Source organism: Schistocerca gregaria, chromosome 1, assembly GCF_023897955.1.
Source record: "Schistocerca gregaria isolate iqSchGreg1 chromosome 1, iqSchGreg1.2, whole genome shotgun sequence".
Taxonomy (NCBI): domain Eukaryota; kingdom Metazoa; phylum Arthropoda; class Insecta; order Orthoptera; family Acrididae; genus Schistocerca; species Schistocerca gregaria.
Window position 1 is genome coordinate 679,012,845 of NC_064920.1, and position 26,996 is coordinate 679,039,840.

General features: G+C 42.6%; 1 protein-coding gene across 1 annotated transcript in view; it reads left to right on the top strand.

Annotated features, from left to right (window-relative positions):
* Positions 1-26,996, top strand: part of LOC126363182 (uncharacterized) — a 1,127,484-nt gene that overhangs the window by 504,973 nt on the left and 595,515 nt on the right. The window contains exon 5 of the mRNA XM_050007943.1: positions 22,501-22,535. Coding sequence (XP_049863900.1) covers positions 22,510-22,535 — 26 coding nt within the window. The 5' untranslated portion in view covers positions 22,501-22,509. The remainder of the gene's footprint in view (positions 1-22,500; positions 22,536-26,996) is intronic.

The following is a 26,996-nucleotide window of genomic DNA, read 5'->3' on the forward strand; positions in this document are numbered from 1 at the left end:
GATTGTCGCGTAAATCACTGATGTAGATTACGTAAAGCAGAGGGCCTGTAACGCTTCCGAGCGAATGCCGGATGTCACTTCCTTTTTTTTACTCGATGACGTTCCGTCGACTACTGACTGTAGACTTTCTCTGAGGAAATCATTGATCCAATCGCACAACTGAAGGGATACTCCATAGGCATGCAGTTTGATGAGAAGGCTGTTGTAAGGAACGGTGTCGAAAGCCTTCAGGAAATCTACAAGTATGGAATTGATTTGAGGTCTCCTGTGGATAGCACTCATCAATTGTTGCGAATAAAGAGCTAGTTGCGTTTCGCAATAATTATATTTTATAAATCCGTGCCGGCTGTGTGTCAATAGACCGTTACCATCGAGGTAATTCATAAATTCGGACACAGTATATGTTCCAAAATCATACTGCATGCAGGCAGAAAGCCGATACTTCTACAGCTGCTTCGGTCCAGGTGCCTCTAGAGACAGTTTAAGATTCGGCTGTATAAAACCCTGATACAACTCGTGGCACTGTTCGGCTGTCAGACGTGGAATATCGGAAAGCAAGACTTTCATAAACTTCTCTTATTTGAGACAAAGGTGCTGCGGAAGATCTTTGGTCTGTATTTGGATGCAAACACCAGGCACTGAAGATTGGAGGATCAGAGGCAACCATGAGCTCTACGAACTGTACCGAGATGCCAATATAGCAGAAATCATAAGATGCAAGCGAATACAGTGCGCCGGACATGGGGCTCGGATGGGAGACGATAGGTGGCCATGGAAACTCCTAGATTTAATCCCCACTGGTAGGAGGTCCTCGAGGAACGACCAAAGAAGAGGTAGATGGCCTCCGTGAAGACCTGCAACTGTCAGCGATAGATGTGGTCGGATGGCACATGGAAGTGATTGGTAGAAAACAAAGGGGAAGGAAATACGTATCAGGGCTTGGCACATTGGGCATGATCGCGTAAAAAGTAAGTAAAATAATATACGTAGCAGGTCAGCGACTTTGCTCATCTCTCGCATGATTGTAATACGTACTCAATTTAGATCGTCCTATGGTAAAATGCGGAAAGTAAAGTGTACCTGGAAGTAAACAATATCCAAGAATAGGAATTATCAGACAGGAGCTTATGAAAGAATAATTTTCGGTTATCAATGCAGAAAGTATAAATAAGAAGCCAAGGCCAGTAAGAACACAAGGAAGGAAATGACAACGTGATGTGAAAGAATAGTGGTAACAGAATCAGAAACAATAGGAATGAAGTTAGAGATACAGTCTTCGTTTGTTAGTATTGAACAAAGGGAAAAAATTACATGATTATGCCTACTGAAACAGGCAACACAATTTTGCTCGAAGGGGGAGGATCAGAGATTAATATCCTGTCGAAGTCATTGGAAACACGACTCAGTTAAAGAATAAAGACTTATAGTGACACTGTTCAAAGAAATATCCTCTAATAATTTGGAGGAAAAACGAAAAACAACTGGATCGCCAGACAAGAATGTGAGATCTTGCTTCTCTTGAACAGTTGCACATACGTTATTTACTGCCCAGCGTCTCTTCTAAAAGTGGTTCTGTTTGCCTTTGTATCATATGTTCCAAAAATTGTATTGAATAGTGAGCAATACTTTTGATAGAGAAGTTGGCACACATTCTTACGTATAAAACTCGAGTCACTTTCGTGTTATGACCATGGTTCTCTCGCTTTCTAGCTACCTTTCCGACGTACGTCGTTACACAACACCAGTGCGAGAAATTGATAAGAGTGGAACAGAAGTTCTCATGCCGCGAAATAATCTAATATACAGGGTACTCGGAAACTTACTGTGCGATTACAATGTGTGTTCGAAATTACGTTAATGGGCGGTTCTACAAAAAGAACCGGCTCAGTTTTATTGGAAGACACGTTTTGCAGATTTCATTGCGATATTCTTCTCATGTGCACCGCTACCTCAGTTTTAAGTCACAAAGCTTACGTAGGCGACTGCGACACACTACACATTTTATTGCTCCCAAAGAGAAAAGTCTGGTGAGACTGTGGGCCATAGGATTTCTTGAGATGAAATGTTCGTCAAAAAAGTCCTCCAGAAGACGCAAGTGTCGTTAGCTGTTTGCGTAGTAGCTCCATCTTGTTGAAACCGCGAGTAGCTGATTTTGTCTACCTTCAGCTAATCAGTGGGATCATGGATCATTAAACAGCGACGTTCACTATTAACAGTTTCTTCAAGGTATAAAATGCACCTTCTAGATATTGCTACCCACACTCGAATTTTCTGATAACACAATCGCATTTCAAGCACAGCCCGAGGACTCTCCTTTGACCGTAATCGTGTTGCGTGTGTTAACGTGACCAGAGAGGTGCAACCTGGCCTTGTCTGTCTAGAGGTGACATGGGGAATGTAAATGGTATTCCTCTCAATAAACGGTATGAATTATCTGCAATAACGGATTAGTTTTTTATGATTTGCATCTTTATTTCTTGCACTGCTGTTACTTTACGCCGGAAAGATTCCAATGATTGCCTAACCGCTTTATGTGCGTTTGCAAGCCCAATATCTATTTCTTGCTCCAACCTGATTTTGCTGGGCTCTGCTTTATAGAGTCAAAAAATACCCAGCAGCGACAGTTCGTTCAGTTCAGATGGTTATCCAATTCGTCCCGCATTTGACGCAGCTTGTCTCTCGAAATTTATCTGTAAGTTGGCAAACGAAGAGATTTTTTTCGAATACGTTCTTGTCGAAATACATGTTCAACAAGAAAAATATGTTCGTCACTTGAATGCTTCATAATGTATAAACAAATCGAACATCTAAAGACTACACATCGCATTCAGTAGTCTTTGCAACTGAACCAAACAATTATATAATATGCAGCAGTAGAATGAATTAAAAAAGAAAAAAATCGCTTATCTATGAAAAAAACGTAATCTGCCAACTTGTGTTGTGCCAACTTTGTTTCGAACTTGCAACGTAATCTAGATCAATAGTCCAGTACACATCGATTTCCCGAACACACAGTATAAGTAGTTGACGCTGAGGAGGGATCAGTATTAAGCAGTCTCTGTGAGTACGTTTGAAGTGACTATGAGCAATGCCATACTTTTAAAACTTGAAGCATGTAGTCAAATAATTTCACTAACGTATGAAATAGGTGTAACGCGGACTACCACAGTATTTGGACTCAAGGTCGTCGCACGTAACTACAGTACTTTATGAAATCGCGATGGCTGTCATGCTATATAGTAATGTTGGAAAACGGAGACAAGTGCTATTTTTTTATGTAACGACATTCTTTCGAACAAATAAAAAAAATTAATCGTGGGTTTGATAAAATTTAACATCCAGATAAACGCGTCTGTTTGTTGTCAACGAGGAAGCTGATTGAGCGAGAGACACCTTCGGCAGTGAAACGCTGTGAGTCGTAAAACTTGAGGCGAGGGAAGTGTCCCGAACTGCCACCTTTATCCTTCCTGATTGTATTTCTTGTTGCTACGAGGTTAGCCTTCAACTAGATTACATCTTGATTAACCCCACAGCGGGGCCCCGTCGTTCGCTGGGAGATGAAATTTCCCCACTGCTCTGCAGCGGAACCCCAATTACTTGCGGAACAGTTTCACAATCTCAAGGTGCTGTCTTTATGACCAGTTTGAGCTGCTGGTTTTCATTGCCTCGTACATGGATATACCAACATAATCGCAGTTGTTTCACTCCTGTTGTTCTAGTAGGAAGTGTTACGGGCGGGATTGCTAGCTGATGATTTGCAGAAAACCTATTCTTACAGATTTCGATGATTCTTAATACTTACTGTACCAGATACTAGCAAAGGTAACATCCTTAATGTAAAAAAAAGAGAAAAAAATGGGACATAAAACTAAAAGAAACATAACTTTTGAGAACTGTTTCGAAAAGGGTAATATTTCATCCTTGGAAATTCCGTCCAGGATAGGGTCCTATCTACATCTCCCTCATGAACATCGCTTCAAAATGCATTTCGTTAAAACACACACACACACACACACACACACACACACACACACACACACACACACACACAGAGAGAGAGAGAGAGAGAGAGAGAGAGAGAGAGAGAGAGATATGTTGCTTTCAGAAGGTGCAGATCATTAATTCCTGTGCACAGTCCTGATTTAAATTTCACATAGTTTTCCTGGTAAGTTACGGCTAATATGAACATTGTAATTTCAGCTAGACCAGAGGCTCGTCCATCTTCTGTCGATGTTGAAGAGACATCAAGCTCTTCAAAGAAATGGTTCAAATGGCTCTATGCACTATGGGATTTAAAATCTGAGGTCATCAGTCCCCTAGACTTATAACTACTTAAAACCTAACTAACCTAGGGACATCACACACATCCATGCGCAAGGCAGGATTCGAATCTGCGGGCGTAGCAACAGCGCGGTTCCAGACTGAAGCGCCTAAAACCACTCGGCCACAGCGGCCGGCATAAAGCTCTGACATACCTTCTACCATCGGCACGTGGTCGTGAGTCAGATATGGGACCTATAATGTTGTCATCACAGTGGTTAGTGGGTGGGTGCATATGGTGGAAGCAGTGGTTAGAAGATGGGCCATGGACAGCATTGATCGGGTAGCGGACCACTAAATGTGACTACAGCATAGGATGACGGACGTTTTGTCCATTTAGCTGTAATTCACATTCTGGTTCATTCAGTGTTGAGCCGACTGAAACGGGTGTGAATCAGTCTCCCGTCGACGATTTGACGTCACATGCTACATTCAGCAGCGGTGGCACATAATATCCTTGGGTCTAGACGCTTCAGACTGCAATGGCAGCATGAATGAAGTCGCTAGCAAAATGGCTCTGAGCTCTATGGGACTCAACTTCTGAGGTCATCAGTCCCCTAGAACTTAGAACTACTTAAACCTAACTAACCTAAGGACATCACACACATCCATGCCCGAGGCGGGATTCGAACCTGCGACCTTAGCGGTCACGCGGTCGCTAGCAAAAAGAATGGTGAAAGTAAGTTGGTTTATTTTCTTCTTCTTCTTCTTCTTCTTCTTCTTCTTCTTCTTCTTCTTCTTGTCGTCAGCAGATCGACATGTCACCTGACCGTGCTGACTACAGTACGGCAGCTAGGTTTGTTAAGCGATGTAACGAGTAAATGCGAAGAATGGTGGCACTGAGGCTGTTGGATACAGCATACGATGTCTAAGTATTGATGGCAATCAGAAAAGTAAGCCGTTTACGGGGTGGTCCGAAACAGTCTGGAAAGCCAGTAAGGGTGTTGCCGGGTAGGTCGTGCTGAAAAATAATGGGGATGAAAAAATTTTATACGTTGTGCCGTTTCCGTGTTAGTTAGCATTGAAGATAGCCAGTCAGGCCCTTGTACACGCAAATGCAGGCGGGTTCGATACTTACTACCATCCCGTGTCCAACTTTTGTATTGCTCTCTTCTTTGGGTTTAGGAAACCAAACGAGGAACACGTTTGGCGACACCATCTCTGGCCGGCCGCTTGAATTTAAGCGCGCAACTTCTTGACTGGCTAACTTCAATACTGATTGAATCGGAAACGGCGCAACATATCGATTTTTTTCCTAGTAGCTATTTCCCAGCAGAACCTACCCTGCAACACTCTTACAAGCTTTTCAGACTGTCTCTGACCACCATGTATTTGTACATAAAGTCGTAGCGTCTTTGCCTGAGTTTAATAAAAAACAACAGGTATACGCAACAGGAACTTTAGTCATCAACAATATATTCCACTGTTTAGAACTGTCTGCCAACGCTAGGGTAACTACGATTCCGCGACCGTAGAAATCACGTGGTTTGAGGCGAAGAACTCTTCGAGCCATGTTCATCCGGAAGGGATGTTCCTTGAAGGTTGTTCGATAGAGAGTGGGAAAGGTGAAAATCTGAGGCAGCAAGATCAGGGGAATAAGGTAGGTGTGGAATGACTTCCCAACCCAACTCCTGTTATCAGTCTAACAGAATGCAGGCGGCCGTTATCGTTGAGTAGCATCTCTTCACGCAGTCTTCCTGGTCGTTGTTTTGTGATTGTTTCTGCAACACACATCAGTTGTTGACAGCATTAAATGTCAACAGTGGTGATTACACCTCGGGGGAAGCAATTTGGAGTACACCACACCGTCGATGTTCCACGAGAAGCATAATATTTTTTCGTGAATGCGCAAAGATCTTTGTAAGGGGAGTTGCTGTTTCGTTTGGGCTCAACCATTCCTTTCTTTTCCTTGAGTTAGCATAAAGATACCATTTCTCGTCACCAGTATCGGTACAGGATAAGAATGAATGATGACGAGCAAGCAGAGATGCAGATATGATCACCAGCTGGTATGTTGTACCCCTACATCCGATTTTTGAACTTTGCCCATTGCATGGAAATGTCGTAGGATGGTTAAATGATCTCTGCTCATCACGTTTATCAGTTCTCGAGTACACAGACGTGGATCATTGTGGATTAATCGGTTTAAATAATCCTCAACCCTGAGTGTCGTCCTGAACGTGGAGAGTCACCAACGTCAAAACGATCCTCCTTAAAACGAGGAAACTATTTTCTTACCGTGCTCTGTCCAGTGGCATTATCCCCACATACGTGCAAATGTTTCTGCCTGCCTCCGCTGCCGTCGTCCCTCTACTGAACTCAAACAGAAGTATACATCGGGAATGTTCCGATGTCTCCAGTTGGCACTGCATTTGGTAGCGTCCACAGCTCCAAGTATTTTGTAGTTTATGTGGTCATGCTGTATTCTCACAATATTTGGATATGCACGAAAATGTTGGTTACTTTCTCCGCTATGTGCGTGGTGACGCTAGAGCCCTTCCGTGACACACGAGAACGTTGATTATCACTGTGGCCCTGCACGGCGAGGCCGTTGGAGGGTTGCTGTCCGCCGGCTTCTGCTATGAAGTGAGTTTTTTTAACGTTGGGCTGTCACTGTTGCTGGCTGGGGTTTTTATGTTTCCTTGTTTTCTTATTTGCACTTTTCATTGTAGGTAAATGCGTTTTTAGCATAACAGTTTTTCAACTTCTTAGTTTGAACTGTGATACCCTGCTTGTTGCGGGTATTTTATTTCGAGAACGTTGAGGTCCCCACCTTCCCGTATCTGGGTTTAAAGTTTTATGAATTATGAGTATTTCATACTGGCTTCATGAGCATAGATTATTCTGATAGGTAATGTTTTTTATCATAATGTCGATTGTATGTTTAACTGTGTTGTAGATGTACATCTGAAGATTTGATTTGAAATCACGAAACCGGGCGCGTGTTCATATACTACTGAAAACTGTTTATTTCAAAACATGGATCTTTCCAAATGACAAGACGACAATCTGTAACCTCAAATAGCACCAGTGAACTACAAATAAAAAATTAGAATCGATAAATAAATCCATTGTAACCGGCACACTATGCATGCAAAACAAAAACGCAGTGAACTTACGCACCAACCGAATACAACTGGAGCGAACCAGGTACAGAACTCTTGTTAATCTTCACGACTTCCGCAAGACCTCGTAATGGTCAAGCATTTGTGTAATGAAACATTCCTCCCACTATCCGTTGGGGCAGCTTCCTACTCCTTAAATTTTTCCCAAAACGGAGATTATTTGCGTTCTCCTCAGTGCAAAGCGTATCTTCCAAATTATTAAACTGAGCGGGTAGCAATTTTACAGTTTGTTTCACGACTTATATGAGATTCTCCAAAAATTCTTAAGCACGGCATTATCGGTGTGAAGGGCCTCAAACGTGCCGTAATTTTCTCATTTAACTGAACTTCCATATTACCATTAATAACATTGACTCTTGACCGTAATTGATTCGAGATAAGATGTAGTGATATGACTCTAAACGGAAAGAAAGAGGAATAACTAAAAAACAGTACTACTCCGATCACAACAACGCACTTACTTCGTGAATTTAATATATAAACAAACCGCCGTACTAAATTTCGTGATCGTTCCTTTAATAGTGGATCTAAATTTCAAACAAACATGTATAAAATGCTAGTAGCTGGCGAAGTTTTGCTTACAAGAGCATGAAAGTCTGGCTCTTGGGTTGTTTACATATCCTGAAGACAAGTCCGTATTCAAAGGAGCAGGTGGTCATAGAAAGCAGTTTCAGTAGATTTTCGCTCTACCAAAATTGCGGTTCGGTGGTTTTGGTACACTATATAAATGACGTAGTAAATAGTGATATTACCGGTAGTACAGGTAGCATTGCTATCGAAAGAAACAAAAACAAACGTACATACAAGAGAGAAACTGGAAGCCGACGGTTTTTTCTTCGTTTGTTTGTTTGTTTGTTGGTTCTGGACGTATTTAGAGCTGCACATAATGCATTGTTAGATCAAAATGGTTCAAATGGCTCTGAGCAGTATGGGACTTAACCGCCGAGGTCATCAGTCGCCTAGAACTTAGAACTACTTAGACCTAACTAACCTAAGGACGGCACACACATCCATGCCCGAGGCAGGATTCGAACCTGCGACCGTAGCGTGTTCGTCCATTATGTATTTTTATATCGTTACACAATATAAATTGCATTTTATAATTAATAAAAGTTATTTGATGGCGTAACTTCTGCGGGTTTATGTAACCCAAGAAATTACTTTTGATGTTAGTACAATTTACACATACAAACATAAAGACATATATTATTTATTGTTGTTATTTTGTACTCAGTATAAAGTTGTTCATGAATAATAGTAACTTGTTTTATATAGGTTCGCTGAAGTGTAGGAGCGATATGTGATTTTTTTCTTTTTGCCTTTTGTTGAGGAAATTGCACTTTCTAGCTGATGATGACAAATATCTATTCATTTCTTTATATTTATTACAGTATCCTTCTATTTCATACAACAAATCAACAATTTTCGAATGAAACCTGGACTAAACACTTTCAATTGTGCTATAAACACAGTTTGTTTTAAAGTAACAGACAGTAGTATAACTGTTTAAAATAAATCATCTTTAGATTTGGCGGCCCTTTAAATATCCTCACTCTGGTTTTAGAAGTTTCACCTGCCCCGGTTTCTAGGAGAACCTAATAAGAGACTGATCGCTCGTAAAGAAAGCGATCGTTACGAGGTAACGTCCGATGGATGTGGAACACACGTAATGTATAGGTAATGTAGATTTCACCTAATGGGAATATTTTTAACAAGATGAGTCGCGAGTAACGGCTCGCTACTCGGCTTAGCGGCCAGACAGTTCTTACTAATTGCCCAATAGTCCTTGTATCCCCATTCTATGTTCACATTCCGAGCGATTTTCTGTAGTTTTCCTAATTCACTTAAGACAAATACCGGGATGAAAAGGAAGCGTTCGATTTCCTTCCCCATCCTGCGTCAATCTGAGCTTCAACTCCATCATATTGACCTCGTCGTCGACTGTACGTTGAACCCTACCCTTCTTTCGCTCCTTTTTTGTATTTGCCGTTGTATCCTCGCGCAGTACGTGCTGCAGTGGAAAAGTATTCGCACGTGACGCTGGGTAGTGGACCGTTCTTAACACATTCTGCTGCGCGTGCCAGTATTTTTGCCGGTGAATCGGTGGCTGATCCGGATTAGCACGGTGCTTCCACTGGAGCGCAGGTGCGAGCTGTCGGGCAGCAGGTGCGAGTGGGGCGCAACATGGCGCGCAGCCAGGGGATCGATAAGCCCGCCCCTCCGCGGCGCCCAGCCCCGCTCTGGTGCGGTCCGGCGAGCTGCCTGCTTGACCCGAGCTGTGCGCGCGGCCGCCGCCGCCCGCGACCCGCCTGCTGCGCATGCGCATGCGCCGGTCTACCTGGCGCGCCGCCCTGCTCCATTCCAGCAGCGCAAGCCCGCGGTACGAGCTTCCTCGTCTCGCTCTCGCAATTCTATCGCTGTCCACGTGCCATCGGGTGCTACAAATATCAGTCATAGGCACATCGGAATACACGGGTGGGAAATAAAAACAGTTGCCCCGTGAATGAAGGTATATTTCTTAACGAGTCTAGAAGTTTTAGGTCGACACTAAACTTATCGGAATAAATAGGTTATGTCAGCCTATTGAAAAAAGCTGTGGAGCTGTGTAGACGGTGTAGACGTGGTTTCAGGCGGTCGCGACATCCTCTACCGATAGCATAAATAACGACAGTAACATGGGCTGACGTGGTGACGTGACAGAATGATGGAAGGAATTGACGAGACCATGCCGTTAATTAAAACTGAAGAAACTGCAAAAAGGTGGGAATTTAAGGAGATGGGACCTGGATAAACTGACTAAACCAGAGGTTGTACAGAGTTTCAGTTAGAGCATAAGGGAGCAATTGTCACAAATGGGGGAAAGAAATACAGTAGAAGAAGAATGGATAGCTCTCAGGAATGAAGTAATGAAGGCAGCAGAGGATCAAGTAGGTAAAAAGGCCAGGGCTAGTAGAAATCCTTGGGTAACAGAAGAAATATTGAATTTAATTGATGAAAGGAGAAAATATAAAAATGCAGTAAATGAAGCAGGCAAAAAGGAATACAAACGTCTCGAAAATGAGATCGACAGGAAGTGCAAAATGGCTAAGCACGAATGGCTAGAACACAAATGTGGGGACGTAGATGCTTATCTCACTAGGGGTAAGATAGATACTGCCTACAGGAAAATTAGAGACCTTTGGAGATAAGAGAACCACTTGTATGAACATCAAGAGCTCAGATGGAAACCCAGTTCTAAGCAAAGAAGGGAAAGCAGAAAGGTGGAAGGAGTATATAGAGGGCCTATACAAGGCGATGTACTTGAAGACAATATTATGGAAATGGAAGAGGATGTAGATGACGAAATAGGAGATACAATACTGCGTGAAGAGTTTGACAGAGCACTGAAAGACCTGAGTCGAAACAAGGCCCCCGGAGTAGACAACATTCCATTAGAACTACTGACAACCTTGGGAGAGCCAGTCCTGACAAAACTCTACCATCTGGTGAGCAAAATGTATGAGACAGGCGAAATGCCCCCGACTTCAAGAAGAGTATAATAATTCCAATCCCAAAGAAAGCAGGTGTTGACAGAAGTGAAAATTTCCGAACTATCACTTTAGTAAGTCACAGCTGTAAAACACTAAGGCGAATTCTTTACAGACGAATGGAAAAACTGGTAGAAGCTGATCTCGGGGAAGATCAGTTTGGATTCCGTAGAAATATTGAAACACGTGAGGCAATACTAACCTTATGACTTGTCTTAGAAGAAAGATTAAGGAAAGGCAAACCTACGTTTCTAGCATTTGTAGACTTAGAGAAAGCTTTTGACAATGATGACTGGAATACTCTCTTTCAAATTCTAAAGGTGGCAGGGGTAAAATACAGGGAGCGAAAGCTATTTACAATTTGTACAAAAAGCAGATGGCAGTTATAAGAGTCGAGGGACATGAAAGGGAATCAGTGGTTGGGAAGGGAGTAAGACAGGGTTGTAGCCTCTCCCCGATGTTGTTCAATCTGTATATTGAGCAAGCAGTAAAGGAAACAAAAGAAAAATTCGAGGTATTAAATCCATGGAGAAGAAATAAAAACTTTTAAGTTTGCCGATGACATTGTAGTTCTGTCAGAGACGGCAAAGGACTTGGAAGAGCAGTTGAACGGAATGGATAGTGTCTTTGATAGGAGGGTATAAGATGAACATCAACAAAAGCAAAACGAGGATAATGGAATGTAGTCGAATTAAGTCGGATGATGCTGAGGGAATTACATTAGGAAATGAGACACTTAAAGTAGTAGAGGAGTTTTGCTATTTGGGGAGCAAAATAACTGATAATGGTCGAAGTAGAGAGGATATAAAATGTAGACTGGCAATGGCCAGGAAAGCGTTTCTGAAGAGAGAAATTTGTTAAAATCGAGCATAGATTTAAGTGTCAGGAAGTCGTTTCTGAAAGTATTTGTATGGAGTGTAGCCATGTATGGAAGTGTAATATGGGCGATAAATAGTTTGAACAAGAGGAGAATAGAAGCTTTCGAAATGTATTGCTACAGAAGAATGCTGAAGATTACATGGGTAGACCACATAACTAATGAGGAGGTATTGAATGGATTTGGGGAGAAGAGGAGTTTGTGGCACAACTTGACAAGAAGAAGGGAGCGGTTGGTAGGACATGCTCTGAGACATCAAGGGATCACAAATTTAGCATTCGAGGGCAGAGTGGAGGATAAAAATCATAGAGGGAGACCAAGAGATGAATACACTAAGCAGATTCAGAAGAACGTAGGTTGCAGTAAGTACTGGGAGATGAAGAAGCTTGCACAGGATAGAGTAGCATGGAGAGCTGCATCAAACCAGTCTCAGGACTTAAGACCACAACAACAACAACAACAACAACAACAACAACAGCAACAACATGCCATCAATAAAGTTGTCCGATCTTTAAAATGTCAGTATCTACTGTCCAGCGTGTCTGCGTGGAGCAGTGTACCACTCGCAGCTCTGTAACATGGTTCAGTGTTAGTGGTCGTAAAAAGATCCTAACTGACAGCTTTGCAGGTGACAATCAGTTTCAAACCCACAGGAATGTTTGCTGTCAGAGACGGAAAGTCCGGACTCAACTAGTTTCGAGCGACATTGCTTAGGAAACTGCATTCGATAGACGTTAGGAATCGGGTAACACGCGGGAGGCCACTGCTAACAGCACCACATTAAGCTGCACGTCTAAAATGGAGCAAACGACCCAGAAAATAGACAGGAGACGACTGGAGGCCTGTAGTGTGGGACGACGAATTATTTAAGACACTGAGTACATTGACAACCCAATCAGGCGATCAGCCTGCCGTGTGTAGTGTGTGCCTTTCAGGTTACAGATGTTTATGTAAAGTTCTGTCGGTGTTTTTTACACCTTGAATTAAGCCCACTCATTGAGGACGTCGTGAACACATAACAGCATGTGTATTTCGTATTCCTCGGTGACTGAGTTTCGTCTTTTCGTCAACATCTCCGTAATAAGTATGCTGTGGACACTCACGTCTTACAAGATAGTGCACAACTGCGTTCACAGGTGTGCAGCATTCGTCTCTGGTTTGACGTACACAGAGACAGCGTATCCCACTTCGACTGACAGCTAAATATTCCATCCTAAGACGATATAAAATGTCTGCCTCTTTAGTTACTGCGGTCTTCAGTCTGAAGACTGGTTTGTTGCAACTCTCTGTGTTACTCCTTCCTGTGCTATCCTCTTCATCTCTGAATAACTGCCGGCCGCTGTGGCCAAGTGGTTCTAGGCACTTCAGTCTGGAACCGCGCGACCGCTACGGTCGCAGGTTTGAGTCCTGCCTCGGGCATGGATGTGTGTGATGTCCTTAGGTTAGTTAGGTTTAAGTAGTTGTAAGTTCTAGGGGACTGATGACCCCAGAAGTTAAGTCCCATAGTGCTCAGAGCCATTTGAACCATCAGAATAACTACTGTAACCTATACCCTTTTGAATCTGCTTGCTGTCTCCTTCTACGGTTTGTAACCCCCATGCTTCTTTTCCTTGATGTCTCGGTATGCGTCCTTTCAACCGATCACCTCTTCTATTCATTTATGCCATAACTTTATCTCCCCTGTTTCATTCAATGCCTCCTTATTAGTTACGCGATGTACCCATTTAATATTCAGCATTCTTCTGTAGTACCACATTTCGAAAGCCTCTATTCTGTTCTTGTTTAAACCGTTTATCGCCCACGTTTCACTTCCATATATGGCTACACTTCAGACAAGACTTCCTAAGCCTTAAATCCATATTCGATGTTAACAGATTTCTCTTTTTCAGAAACAGTTTTCTGGCCATTGACAGTCTACATTCTGTATCCTTTCTACATCTGCCATCATCAGAGATCGGCTTCTACCAGGTTTTCCATTCTTCTGTAAAGAATTCGTTAGTATTTTGCAAGCATAACATTTCTGTATATTTACACCCCTCAGGATCTGCTCTCTTTGGAATTGCAAATATTACATTCAATTTTAGTTCTGAGGGTATTTCGCTTGTCTCATATGTTGCACGCCAGATCCAATAGTTTTGTCGTGGCTGGCTCTCCCTGGCTATCAGTAGTTTTGATGGAATGTCGCACACTCTATGGTGTTTTTCACCTGGCCAGTTTGAACTATGACGCCGTGCTTTCTTGCGGACAACAGTATTTTATCTGATGCGGTTGTCAAGTTGTTCTGTCAATATCGTACCTCCCACCTTATCTACATCTACGTCGTCTCCCTTGCATTGATGCTTTACATAGTACTTCAACCTTTCAGCTTTTCCATCGTTGCTTAGTACTGGTTTTCCATCAGAGCTCTTGTCTAGTCTATGTATAACACCAAATTAGACGTAGTGATCAATATCGCGAAGATTTGTTTGCTGCACGGGCTCTGACATCAATAAGTGGCTTTTGCTGATTGCGACATTTCTTAACAAACTTTTGGACTGTCTCCCTTACCGAATCGAGACCATTACGAAGGATAGAGGCTCTGTTACGTGGCGTTGCGCCATAGTATGAAATTGTGGGCGAACAATTTTTTTTAAGTTGTTTGCGCGACAAGCACGGAGCCCTGCAAAGATAGACTCGAAGGTAGTGACTCAATCGGAATGTAAACTGGGAAATAAATCCAGTGCCGCAAATAGCGAGGCACACCATTGGGGCGTTGCCTCACAGCACTTGAGCAGAGAGCCCGGAATGCCTCCGCCACAGGATGAGCACACTATAACGTCATTCTGACAGCAGCGCATCCACAACACAGAGACGTTGCAGAAAGTGCCCAGCTGAAGATCTGAAACCAACAGCTGGGACAACGCGGTCTGGTATAGAGCGCTGACAAGTGTAGAAACTGGGGCCATATTCGCTCCTCACCACGGGTGGGTAACGCGATAGGCACGAGATAATACTTGCACCTCAGAAGCTCATTCGCTCAGTCGTCATTAACCATTCATGAGTATTCAGTCGATAAGACATTCTTGTAAGTTATAAAGAACACACGTCAAAGCTGTTCCGTGACGAGCCATCTATTGTTGGTCTACAACAGGCCACCCAGCCAACCTGATGCACTGATGCCGTCGCTGCCATTGCGGCACCTTCTCCTTTCTGTTGCTGTACGTGAGAGCGGGTGTGTTGATCGTCTCTTGATGCGGCGTCAGAACATACTTCTGCGCGGCTCTACTTTCATACCGTGCGGAGATGTGGACTGCCGCCAGGGCGGCAATCATGACGACCCCAAGAACGCCTTGGATCGAACGGGTCGCCTGGCTGTTAACCTGGACGAACAACTCCTGCAGGTGGCTGGCTCGGCATCCCGCACGACACCGCCTGCACCGAGTGTGCCGTCCCTGAGCACGCCAAGTACCGTCGACGCCTGCTGATGTGGGCGAGTCAGAAACTGCCAGCTACTCGCGCCGCCGGTCAACACCCGGAGAAGCTGTTTTGCATTTTATTAATCCTGACACTGTCTTACTGACACCATCGGACATGCTACCGGACCACACTCCTAACTTCTTATTCTGCACTCTTGGTGTCTGTTATGGATGACTTATTTTATGTCCAGGGCGCTTATGTTGTGATAATAGACAGTAGCTTCAGCAGGTTGAAGGTTGTATACCGCCCTGTCCTGCAGCCAGGCTTGGAAATAGTCGTTTCGAGAGGTAGTATTTCACTCTGCTGTCACCTGATGTGAGGCACAGGGAATTTATAAATTTGCTATACAAAAGTACTGTTAATTGTGAAAAATGTCAATAGCTTACAGAAGGGTTTGCTGAAACACTGTATTCCGTATATATATTCCTGCTTAACACTTAGTTTTTGACATTCCCGCTAGGCGGCATGCGTGAACTTATATTTACGTAACATCAAAAATTATAGTATGTACTTATATTAAACTAATAATAAAGTATCGGAACTTTATAAAAACACGGATGTTAGGGGAAAAAAATTGTAAGTGTCAAGACATGAACCACCGCCCTAACAGGCAAGTTGTTATGGTCCAGGGACGTTACTCACTACGCTTTTTTTTTTATCTGATTTCGTTCGTTTCCGTTAGTTGTATGTGCTCGGAGCGGGCGTCGCAGGACACCCGTTTCAATTCGTCGTTGATCTGTTAACTCAGTTTTTATTATTACATAGGGCAGTTAACCCTCTGACCGAACATGCGAGCTACCGTGCCGGCATGCTAAACCAACAACACACAACTTGCATTCAATTGTAACGTGTTGCTACATACTGAAAAACTTAATCGTAGATATGTTACTAATTGAAATTTAATTATAACAAATTGTACCAAGAACAATGCGTTTCGGGTGGATCCTCAGTGTGTCGCTGCCATCAAATAGTATACTCTCATAATGCGCAAGTTACAATAATTCTTTTGCCACGAATATGATGTTTCTGATTATTTTATTGGAACGGATCACACAGTTAACAACGGGTTTTCCAGTGATTCTCAATTTGCTGGTGTACAGAAACGACATATATACGTATAGGCTTGAACTGGATGGCAATATGGCGCCTCTGTACTGAAGCGAGACGGCGTGCGTGTGGCGTTGTGCCATCTCATTTGTCAACGCTCAGACGCATGCTCAGAATATCTGACATGCTAGATATTGCTTTGCACGTTCGGAAAGACTCCCGAACGTGCTATTCCACGCTATGACGTCAGAAACTTTGCACTCTCAACGCTCAGCGTTCGGATGCACGGTCCCTGTGCCGACGGCTTTAGTGTGGAGATTGAGGGGAAATGTTACACATCACGGAAAGCTCATGAACATCAGCGGTATGGCCTAGGCGCTATGGTATGGGCAGGCATTACGCACAATGGCCGAACACCGCTGCATATCATTGCGCGATTTACCGCGACGCATAGCAGTATTGCAGGGAGATTATTCTGGATCAGTCCGTCTGCTTCGAGGTGCAACAGGTCTCGACTTACTTTTTAAGGATGGCAATGTCCGCCCACACAGGACCGCTGAGGTGTCGGACACGAAAATGAAGATATTGAGCGTGTGGAATGGCCTGCGTACTGCCCACAGTTAAACCCTGTACCACATGCCTGGGATGCTCTTCGCAGACGTGTTTATCAACGAACACGTCCTCCCCGAACAGCGTATAACTGAAAACAGCCTTGTGAGAGGAGTGGGACAATATTTACAAAGGACTTCTCAAAAGTTTGGTAGCCAGCATGAATAAGAGGTGCATTAGTGTCCTAGGAGGGCATATTCATTATTGAGAGTCCGATATCGACCTTTCTGTTAGGAGTTTGACTTGTGTCAAACATAAACGTTATTTATATCTGTTATTCTGCTTTCCCATGTGGTGAAATCTGTACCAATTTTCCTTATAAATATACCACTCCACCTCTATTACGTATGTACTGTGTTTCATTTCGTCCATCATTGCCTGTGATTATTCCTGTCCGACAATGTCTCAGTGGCCAAGCAGTGCAGTTTATGCTACGACCGCCGTAAGTTCTACAATACTGTTGCTCATTTGGCACGACGGTCCGGCTGCGAGTTTACGCATTTACACTGTGCCGTGATCACCATCGCCAAACGTCTTATATCTAATGGGTTGGACAGTAATCGCCATCGCCAAACAGTTGACATCATGTGTCCTTCGACGCCAGCCTTGCGTGGCCACAACGTTCGCTAACCCTTTACGACGCTCCAGACAACAAATCATTCTTGCAGTGATTCGAATACTGTTGTATAAAATCAGCGTTTTTCCTTTTTGTTAGTCGTTCTCACAGATCCAACCTACGGCGCTTTGAATCATCAGTGCCACAGGCAGATACGATTTTCCTAGGAGCTCGTCGTCTATCTTTGAGATGAACAATGTGCTTCACATGTTGCACTAAAGGTAAGTTACTAATGGTTAATACGGAACTGATGGGTGTATCACACATTCCAAAACAGATGAAAAAGCACCTAATGGGTAGAAGGTGCGGTAGTGTCCACAGTTCAGTAAAAAGGAAGGAATAACAGTGTTTAACATCTCTTTCATAACATGATCGTGAGAAAATGAGCGCAATGTCGGATGTTTTTGTTACTCGTGGGGAAGGAAGTAGACTGTGCCCTTTCAAAGGAACCATTCCGGCATATGCCTAGAGAGATTAGGGAAATAATGGAAAACCTAAATCTGAATGGCCAGAGGCGGATTTGAACCACTGTCCTCCTGAATGCGAGTCCAGTGTGCTGACCATTGCTCCCGAAGGTCATTCTTACTGCACACCAATACCGTGTGTCCTTGCATGTGCTACGGAGTAACTGTTCAAAACTGTTACAGGCAGACGTGGGTCAGTGTTTTTAATTTCGATGACTAAAGGTAAAAAAATTCAGAAAAGTTATCGTTTTATTTGCACAGCCATACAGCGGCGCCTCCATAAAACAACTTTTAACATTATTCAGATATAAACAGGGTCGTGTTCAACGAACTAATGAATAGCTCGCTTCCTCTTATGCAATGAAATGAGAGAGGAAGAAAATGAGAGACAGTTATTAAATACATAATAGCGATTAAAGATTGTTGTGTAACTTGGTGGCAGAAGAATTGGGGCTAAGGAGTGACCCATACGAGGAACCAACTCAATAATCACTCTGACTGGTTTAGGAACAAAGTACAAAGGTTTGGATTTCATTTCTCTCGAATACGTGAGCACTGCCTGGAACCAGCCCAAGAGAAACGGTTAAAAGCTCTAGCGGCCCTCTAAAGTCAGTGTCAGTTATTACGGAAAGGAAACTAGAAAAACACATCTCGACAATATTTACCATCTCCAGAAAACAGCGGTTAGATTCCACAAGAAAATATCGGTTTCCATGGAAATTTTCCCACTTAATACCTAATTTTTTGTGATAATCAATATCAAGCTCGTTTTGGGTATATTCGTCTCACTGGCTGAAACAGTATTTTATTATGGGCCGTAAAAGGGTTTTGTGAACAATTTCTACCGTAGGCGAACTGCAGTTTTTTAGGGTTCGACCAAATAAACTATAGTAAGTCATTTGCTTGACCCAGAAGTGAGCTGAAGTGATTGTTCCACTCCACATTTTCATATATTGTTTAGCCCCAGGTAGTTCAGTAGCTGTGCGACGTGACTGATTGATGAATTCTCTCTTACGGTTTCTTTACTTTTTTTTAAACTGTGATTGTCAGTCAGATGATATGTTGAAGTTAAGTTTTGAAATGTAATTTATGATTTGGTTCACAAGTCTAAACAGAAGGTCCAAGTAGGTAGCAGCTCGTAAGCACAAGGGTTGGTCGACTGTTGGAAGAATGTCGCTGTGTGTTACACTGGCCCGAATAGCGAAGATGGAAGCTCTTGTAGCGGAGGCGTGAAATAAAGTTGACTGTGTAGCGGGGTGGTCCGCAGCAAGACACTCCTGTTAAGTCTGTACTGCCGTACCAGAAACCTTGATTTCTAATTAATAAAATAAGAAGCCAATATAATTTGATTTTGGTTTCGCTAGTCATCTCAAGATAACGACTTTGACTCCTTCGTCTTGACAATTCCTTTCCACTGAATTAGCATGTATTTCAACTGACTTTTTATCACGCGTTGATACTGTTCTCCACTACTTTTCCATACTCAATAAATACAAAGCCAAAACCTCACGACTCCATACGAAGATGCTTCATATTACTCTGCACCAAAGAAAAATCAGTGCACAGAGTGCATATTACATTTACGATATAACACACATATAATCGTTCGTGAACCACTGGCGCACTGCCAAAATACTTAACTATCACTATTAGTGGTGTAACTTAGACACATTGAACTGTCAAATTAAACTAAAAAAGGTGATACTATATCGTGCTGTGTGCTGTCATTGTGTATGTGTTCCGATTAATATGTACCAATTAGCTAAGTCACATTTACTCTTTATCATTGGCGAGTATCAGTGCTCTAACATGGCGCAATACACCACTTTTAGAGTTCCCGTGTATAAACTTGGCATCTGCACGTTTCCAGCACTTAAGAGTCGATCCTGTTGTTCTGAAGGGGCAGTCGCTTGCTGATCTTGACCCTTTGAAGTGGCTCTCTTACGTGCTGATTCTCTTATTCGACTGCGGATTTGTCGAATTTTTGCTGTAGTGTTATATTCTGTTAATCCTATCGTTTTCGAACTCGTTAGCTATAACGTACAAGTTATGCTCCTGAGTAGCCTTTAGGATCAGAGAATACATAGAGAGGCGTTATTTGGCGCTCGCTGTGTACCCCGTCGTAGCATTACAAGCCATATTTTCTGTACGCATTCTGCTGTTGTTCTGAGGCGGGTAATTGGATTCTTATTGTGAAAGCTTCAAAATTGACGAATTTATTCTCAGAATTGTACCTGACGTCCGTGCAGGGTGTAAATGCACACATACAACTAAATAATAATAATAATAAATTTAAAATATTGAAGATTTGTGTACGTGTTTTATGTTTTGTAACCGTGCTGTATTTTATGTACGTTGCTGTATTTACTTAGTGTAATAAAGCTTGTTTCATCCAAGTTATTCTTGCCATATACATTAAGCCATGAAATTTTCCTAGAATTTTGTCACGATGGAGAATCTTGGTAAAGGCTTGCGTCGTACAGCGCGTGGAGAAAAATACGTAAACGTTGCGAGAACAGCACGCTTGAACATAAATGCTACGCTGTTGTGAAGTGAGGTGAAAAAAGTGAGGGATAGCAATATGCACATACACAGAAGGCTGTGGTATCGCGTACACAAGGTATAGAAGGCCAGCGCGTTGAAGGAGCTGTCATTTTTACTCGGGTGATTCATGTGGAAAGTTTTCTGACGTGATTGTGGCTGCACGGCTGGAATTGACGGACATTGTACGCGGAATGGCACTTGCAGCTATACCTATGGGACATAACATTTCGGAAATGGTTAGGGAATTCAACACTCAGAGATCCACAGCGTCAAGAGCTTGCCGAGAACACCAAATTTCAGGCATTACCTCTAAGGGGTCCACGGTTTTCACTTAACGACCGAGAGCAGCGGCGTTGGCGCAGAGTTGTCAGAGCTAACAGAAAATCGACACTGCGCGAAATAACTACAGAAAATAATGTGAGACGTATGACGAAAGTATTCGTTTGGGCAGTGCTGTGAAATTTATTGTTAATGGACCGTTAATTGCAGCAGACGACAGACGCGAGTTTTTGCTGAAAGACCTACATTGCCTGTAGCGCCTCTCCTGGGCTCGTGACCGTATCGGTTGGACCATAGACTGCTGGAAAACCGTAGCCTGGTGAGAGCAGTCCCTATTTCAGTTGTTAAGAGCTGATGGTAGAATTCGAGTACGGCACAGTTGCCACGAAGCCACGGACCCAATTTGTCAACAAGGCATTTTGCAAGCTGGTGGTGACCCGATAGTGGTGTGGGCAGTATTTATATGGAATGCAGTGGGTCCTCTGGTCCAACAGAGCTGATCATTGACTGGAAATTGTTGTAATGTTAAGCTTCTTGGAGACCATTTGCAGCCATTCATGGACTTTATGTTCCGATTCGCCGGCCGTTGTGGCCGAGCGGTTCTAGGCGCTTCAGTCTGGAACCGCGCGACCGCTACGGTCGCAGGTTCGAATTTTGCCTCGGACATGGATGTGTGTGATGTCCTTAGGTTAGTTAGGTTTAAGTAGTTCTAAGTTCTAGAGGACTGATGGCATCAGATGTTGAGTCCCATAGTGCTCAGAGCCATTTGAACCATTTGTTCCGAAACAACGCTGGAATTTTAATCGAGTCACCGAGCCACAGCTGTTCGCAACTGGTTTTAAGAACATTCTGGAGAATTCGAGCGAATGATTTGGCCAACCAGATCGCCGAACATGAAACTAGCCGAACACTAACCGAACATTAACAGGACATAACAGTAAAGGTCAGTTCGTGCACAATATCTTGCATCGGCAACACTTTCGCAATTATGGACTGCTATAGAGGCATCATGACTCAATATTTCTGCAGGGGACTTCCAAGAAATTGTTGAGTCCATGCCACATCGAGTTTCTGCACTACTCCAGGTAAAAAGTGGTCCGACACGATAGTAGGAGGTATCCCACGACTTTGTCACGTCAGTGTATTCTTGGTCCAGTTTTATGTAACTGGCTAAAGTTTCGGACAATGTATCCTTGCAGTCCTGTTAAGTCAGTAGTAGTGATTTTAGTATAGTTTATAGAAGTTAGACAGTAAAAAGTAACTATTTATGTCTGTTATATGGATGGCATTTTCATCGAAAAATTAAATTCTTAAAAATTTGAGAATTCTTACAGCCAGACTAAAGATTTTTCCCTTTTTACATGCACTAAATAATCTTTCAGACGTCATGTGATAAATACAACTTCAACATAAGTAACAACTAATTTCTTTAGTAGGCAGCGCCACTTAATTTTTGTGTCCAGCGCAAAATCCATTTCATTTAAACGAACCATTTGTTCGAATTTTCCCCAGCCACAATGTTGACGGTGTTTTGAACTTATTGTTTATATTATAATGAATTTCTAAGTTCCGTAGATTACGTCATTACCATAGGTAAACGCTTAATTTTCTAAAAGATTTTTTTCCTTATTTTCAGAGAGCGACCATGTGTTTGGCAAGAACAGCAGGACGGTGAGTTGAAAATGACAAACTTGGTATTGCTTTGCAAGTAACAGATGTATATAGTTGTAACTGCAGAAATTCTCACGACCATAGTTATTTCGAGATTTTGATGGCGATAAGAAAATTCCCACATATTTTGAAAATATTTTGTCGTTTCTGAAACATGGCATATCTTCAGTGCGTGTAATGTACTGTCTTAGAATTGGGTACCTTTCTTCCTACGTATTTGGAGTCATTAAATGCGGTAAACAAAAAGAGCATGCCCTCCACCTTCGATACTTACAGAGTAGTATTCAGTAAACACAATATTTGTTGCCTAAGTTATTTGCAAGATTGATTACCATAAACCATCACTGATCCAACTGGTTCGCAAAGCCCTGAAGATGAGTTGTTGTTACACTATCGAGTTCGGCAGTGAAGATAGATTCTGATTGTAGGATTCTTTGAATGTAGCCACTTAACTCTGAAAAAGTAGTAACATACCTCAAAAGAAAATTTATCAAGTATCATGAAGGTATTCCACCACTGGAACTATACTGTTGTCCATTTAAGAGTACTACCGACATCTCCAATCTCGCAGTCAGCTATAAATGGTATTGTACGTCTTGGGATACTGTCTGTATACGGACAAACCTCCTTAGACACTCATGCAGAAGACTTGTAAATTAATATGTAAGCACTTCGACGAGAAATGCTTTGGACAAATTTCCGAATGCGTTAGCAGAAAATTATCTATTTGTTTACTATCGTGTCAGAAGTACAAAGTATACAATCAACAAAAGGGAATAGATCGGTCACATCAGTTTACACATTGGTCGATCAGACATTGGCCCCGACATTGGACAAGTCGAGTGGATTCGGTATCGTCCTCATCATGCCTTGGGTGGTGCATGTGGCTGAAGATGGACACAGTAGTACACAGTTATTAGTCTGCACAGCATCACGCTACCAGTAAACCGACACCCGGGAATATCCCACTTCTGCAGGTTGATCTTGCATCTCATGGTACTAAGAGCGTAATCTGTACAGAGCCTTCTATGTTGTCCACGGTTCTGTATGACCAGGACGGAGCTCTTCTTTCGGAACAACCCATTTCTCCAGATGTTGACGTTTGCAACGCCACTTAGAGATCCTTACTTGATATAGTGCTCCTGTAAGAGCTTCAGTGGTTACCAAGAAGCTCTTTCTTGATTTTAGCCGAGGATGTGTTGGCTGACAGCAATCTATAAATAGTGTGCATTTCTCGCATCTGCCAGCTACCTCCTGTAAAAGTTCAGGAGGGACTATGCGAGCAAGACCGTGGCGTGTGTCTACGGGTGTAGGTCTTAAACAGCCGATGATATTTCGACAGGTATCATTCCTGACATGACTAGACATGCATGTTCAGCACTGGAGTAACACAGCATGAAATTGAAATCTCATTTTACTGTGTACCGGCACCTTCTGCCTTATATCCGGATGACGACACGGAACAAAACTTGTTCAACGCTTACTGTCATCTGATGTGCAAAACCAATTTGAAGCTTGTTTCCGAGTCAGAAATCCTGTGTCTGTAGGAGACAGGCCGTTGTTCATCCATTCGGAAGCGAGCGAACGAGAGAGAGAGAGCCAACTTGCCGGTGATGGGAACCGTTCCACAAAGTAGAATACTTGAGTCCGGATATTGGTTGTGTTATCGACGAGTGGCGCATCTGCGCTGCTGCAGGAACTGACCGCCTGAAGCCTTAGAGAAAGTTAAATCAAACATCCTCGGCCTTGAACAGACAGAATAATCCCCCCCCCCCCCCCCTCTCTCTCTCTCTCTCTCTCTCTCTCTCTCTCTCTCTCTCTCTCTCTCTCTCTCTCTCTGAGCGGAAGTGTGATTGCTGTAATTGTGCAACTTGGTTGAAACCACAAAAATCTGCATTTTAGTTAATTCTTTGAAACATGACACGATGCTTGCTTCACGAAGGTGCTTCCATTATATACGTAGAGCTCGTCAGAAATTACTATATGGGTAATGGGGTGGTATTAACATTGTGATCGAGCTACTAACTTTCTGCATTTCTTTTAATCACATCATGTTCTTTCCTTCACAGATCCAAAATAAATTTCGTTACTGTAGCATTATCAGAACTATTACGATATTTGCCGACTACGTTGTCAAATCATCTTTCTTTTTTCTCTTTGTTACTAGTGTCTTTAAGGACAAAGTGGTAACTCTGCGAGAGTGTGGAAATTAAAAGAATCGATAGCAATGGCGATTAAGGGTTGTTCAGACATTCGCGTCAACTAAAGTTGGGAGAGAAACCTAATAGCTAAATTAGGCTGAAAGAATGGCGCTGGAAATTGTGGCATGTTTTTCTCCTGAATCAATGGAGGTCCTCCCTGCAACTAAACAACATTGCGTGGACATGACAAAAATTTTACCGAAATATTAATTAGATTACATGTGTATGACATCTAGATGAAGGTAGATAAAAAGTACAGATAATAAAGAATCCTGTGTAACCTGAAACAATGAATGCCTGAGATACGAGACCTCGGGTAACATTTACAGAATCGTTTTGATTCTTAAATGTGTGCAGAAAAATTGTTGAACGTGTCATTACATCAACATAAATAGCTTTTCTTTGGTTAGAAGGGTGTAAGTAAAATTGTTCAATAGGAGCCACTTACATAATTTTGCCTGAAGATAATTTACATTTTTACACTTTAAACCTACATGCGAAAGAAGCGTCATCGTGCTTAAAGTATCCTAAATAGGATTATACACGTTTCCTCGAATAAAGTTGCGACTGTTCCGTGTATCATGGTATCTCATCTTTCTTCCAATTTTGGGAGGATCCGAAGAAGAGCGAAATACAAGGTTAGTAATTACTGCCAGTGTTTCAGAAAACGACTACGTGAAAATTATAGGACATGCAGAAAATAGGTATATATCAGTGGATAGAGCCCTCTCCAAGTCTTAACTTCGGTCACAGGTGATAAATATGAGTCGTATTTGTGTCAAAGAAATCGTCAATGCTACAGTCAAATTCTTGTCATACACATGCCGACACGACACCGTCGACAACAGCGACCGCATTAATTATCCTTCCTTGCAACTCCTCCGAATTAAGTGGCAATGTAGAAAGGAACGCACAGTCTTTGACTTCACTCCACGTGATGTCTTGTTATGGGGTTAAGTCAAGTGACTGTGATGCCACTGAAGAAGAGGCGGCCAATAATGGGAAGCACCCCCAATCCAACGCTGAGGTACTTCGCGATTGGGATGAAACGAACATCTGAAAATAAGTGTGGTCGAACACTGTGTTATTGAAAAATGAAGTCTCCACTGGCTTGTTGTAATAGTTGTACAAATCGTTGCTGCAGCCAGTTCATGTACACTAAATCAGTTAAAGTTCTCTCAGCAAAGAAAAATTGTCCATAAACTTCTGGGGGGAAAGGCACAAAATACGTTAATTTTACGTGAATTACGGACGTGTTACACTGTCTCGTGTGGATGTTCTATTCCCCAAACACGAAAGTTATGACGATTCATGTTTCCAGACACAGAGCCTTACTTCGTCACTGAAAATGAATTTCCGTTAAAAACAGTCTTCCTCCAGTACCCGCTGTTATTACGAAAGTCAGAACGAAGATCGTTATCCAAAGTAGCCAACGCGCTCAACAACTGACGGTAAGATGTTACTATTAGACGTGTGCGTAGAATGTACCATGCAATTGTCGTGGCAGTGTCTGGATTTCTTTGTCCGCACAAATGATTCCTGCAGACGCTTCATTATACGCCATGTACTCATACGCCTGTTTCTAGTAGCGCACTCTTCAGCTGTGCTATGGGGCGTATTATGTATTGAAGCCTATCAATTGACATCATCATTCACTCAGTCGTGTTCTGAAACCCAAGAGGGAGTTATCCTTAACCAAGTATATAATATCGACGGCTCTAAAGACGTAAAGCTAATAGCAAGAATTATTAGTTACAAGCTTGTACAGTGTTCACTGAGGCTTTTTGCAGATGATGCTGTGGTGTATAGAGAGGTTGTAACAATGGAAAATTGTACTGAAATGCAGGAGGATCTGCAGCGAATTGACACATGGTGCAGGGAATGGCAACTGAATCTCAATGTAGACAAGTGTAATGTGCTGCAAATACATAGAAAGATAGATCCCTTATCATTTAGTTACAAAATAGCAGATCAGCAACTGGAAGCAGTTAATTCCATAAATTATCTGGGAGTACGCATTAGGAGTGATTTAAAATGGAATGATCATATAAAGTTGATCGTCGGTAAAGCAGATGCCAGACTGCGATTCATTGGAAGAATCCTAAGGAAATGCAATCCGAAAACAAAGGAAGTAGGTTACAGTACGCTTGTTCGCCCACTGCTTGAATACTGCTCAGCAGTGTGGGATCCGTACCAGATAGGGTTGATAGAAGAGATGGAGAAGATCCAACGGAGAGCAGCGCGCTTCGTTACAGGATCA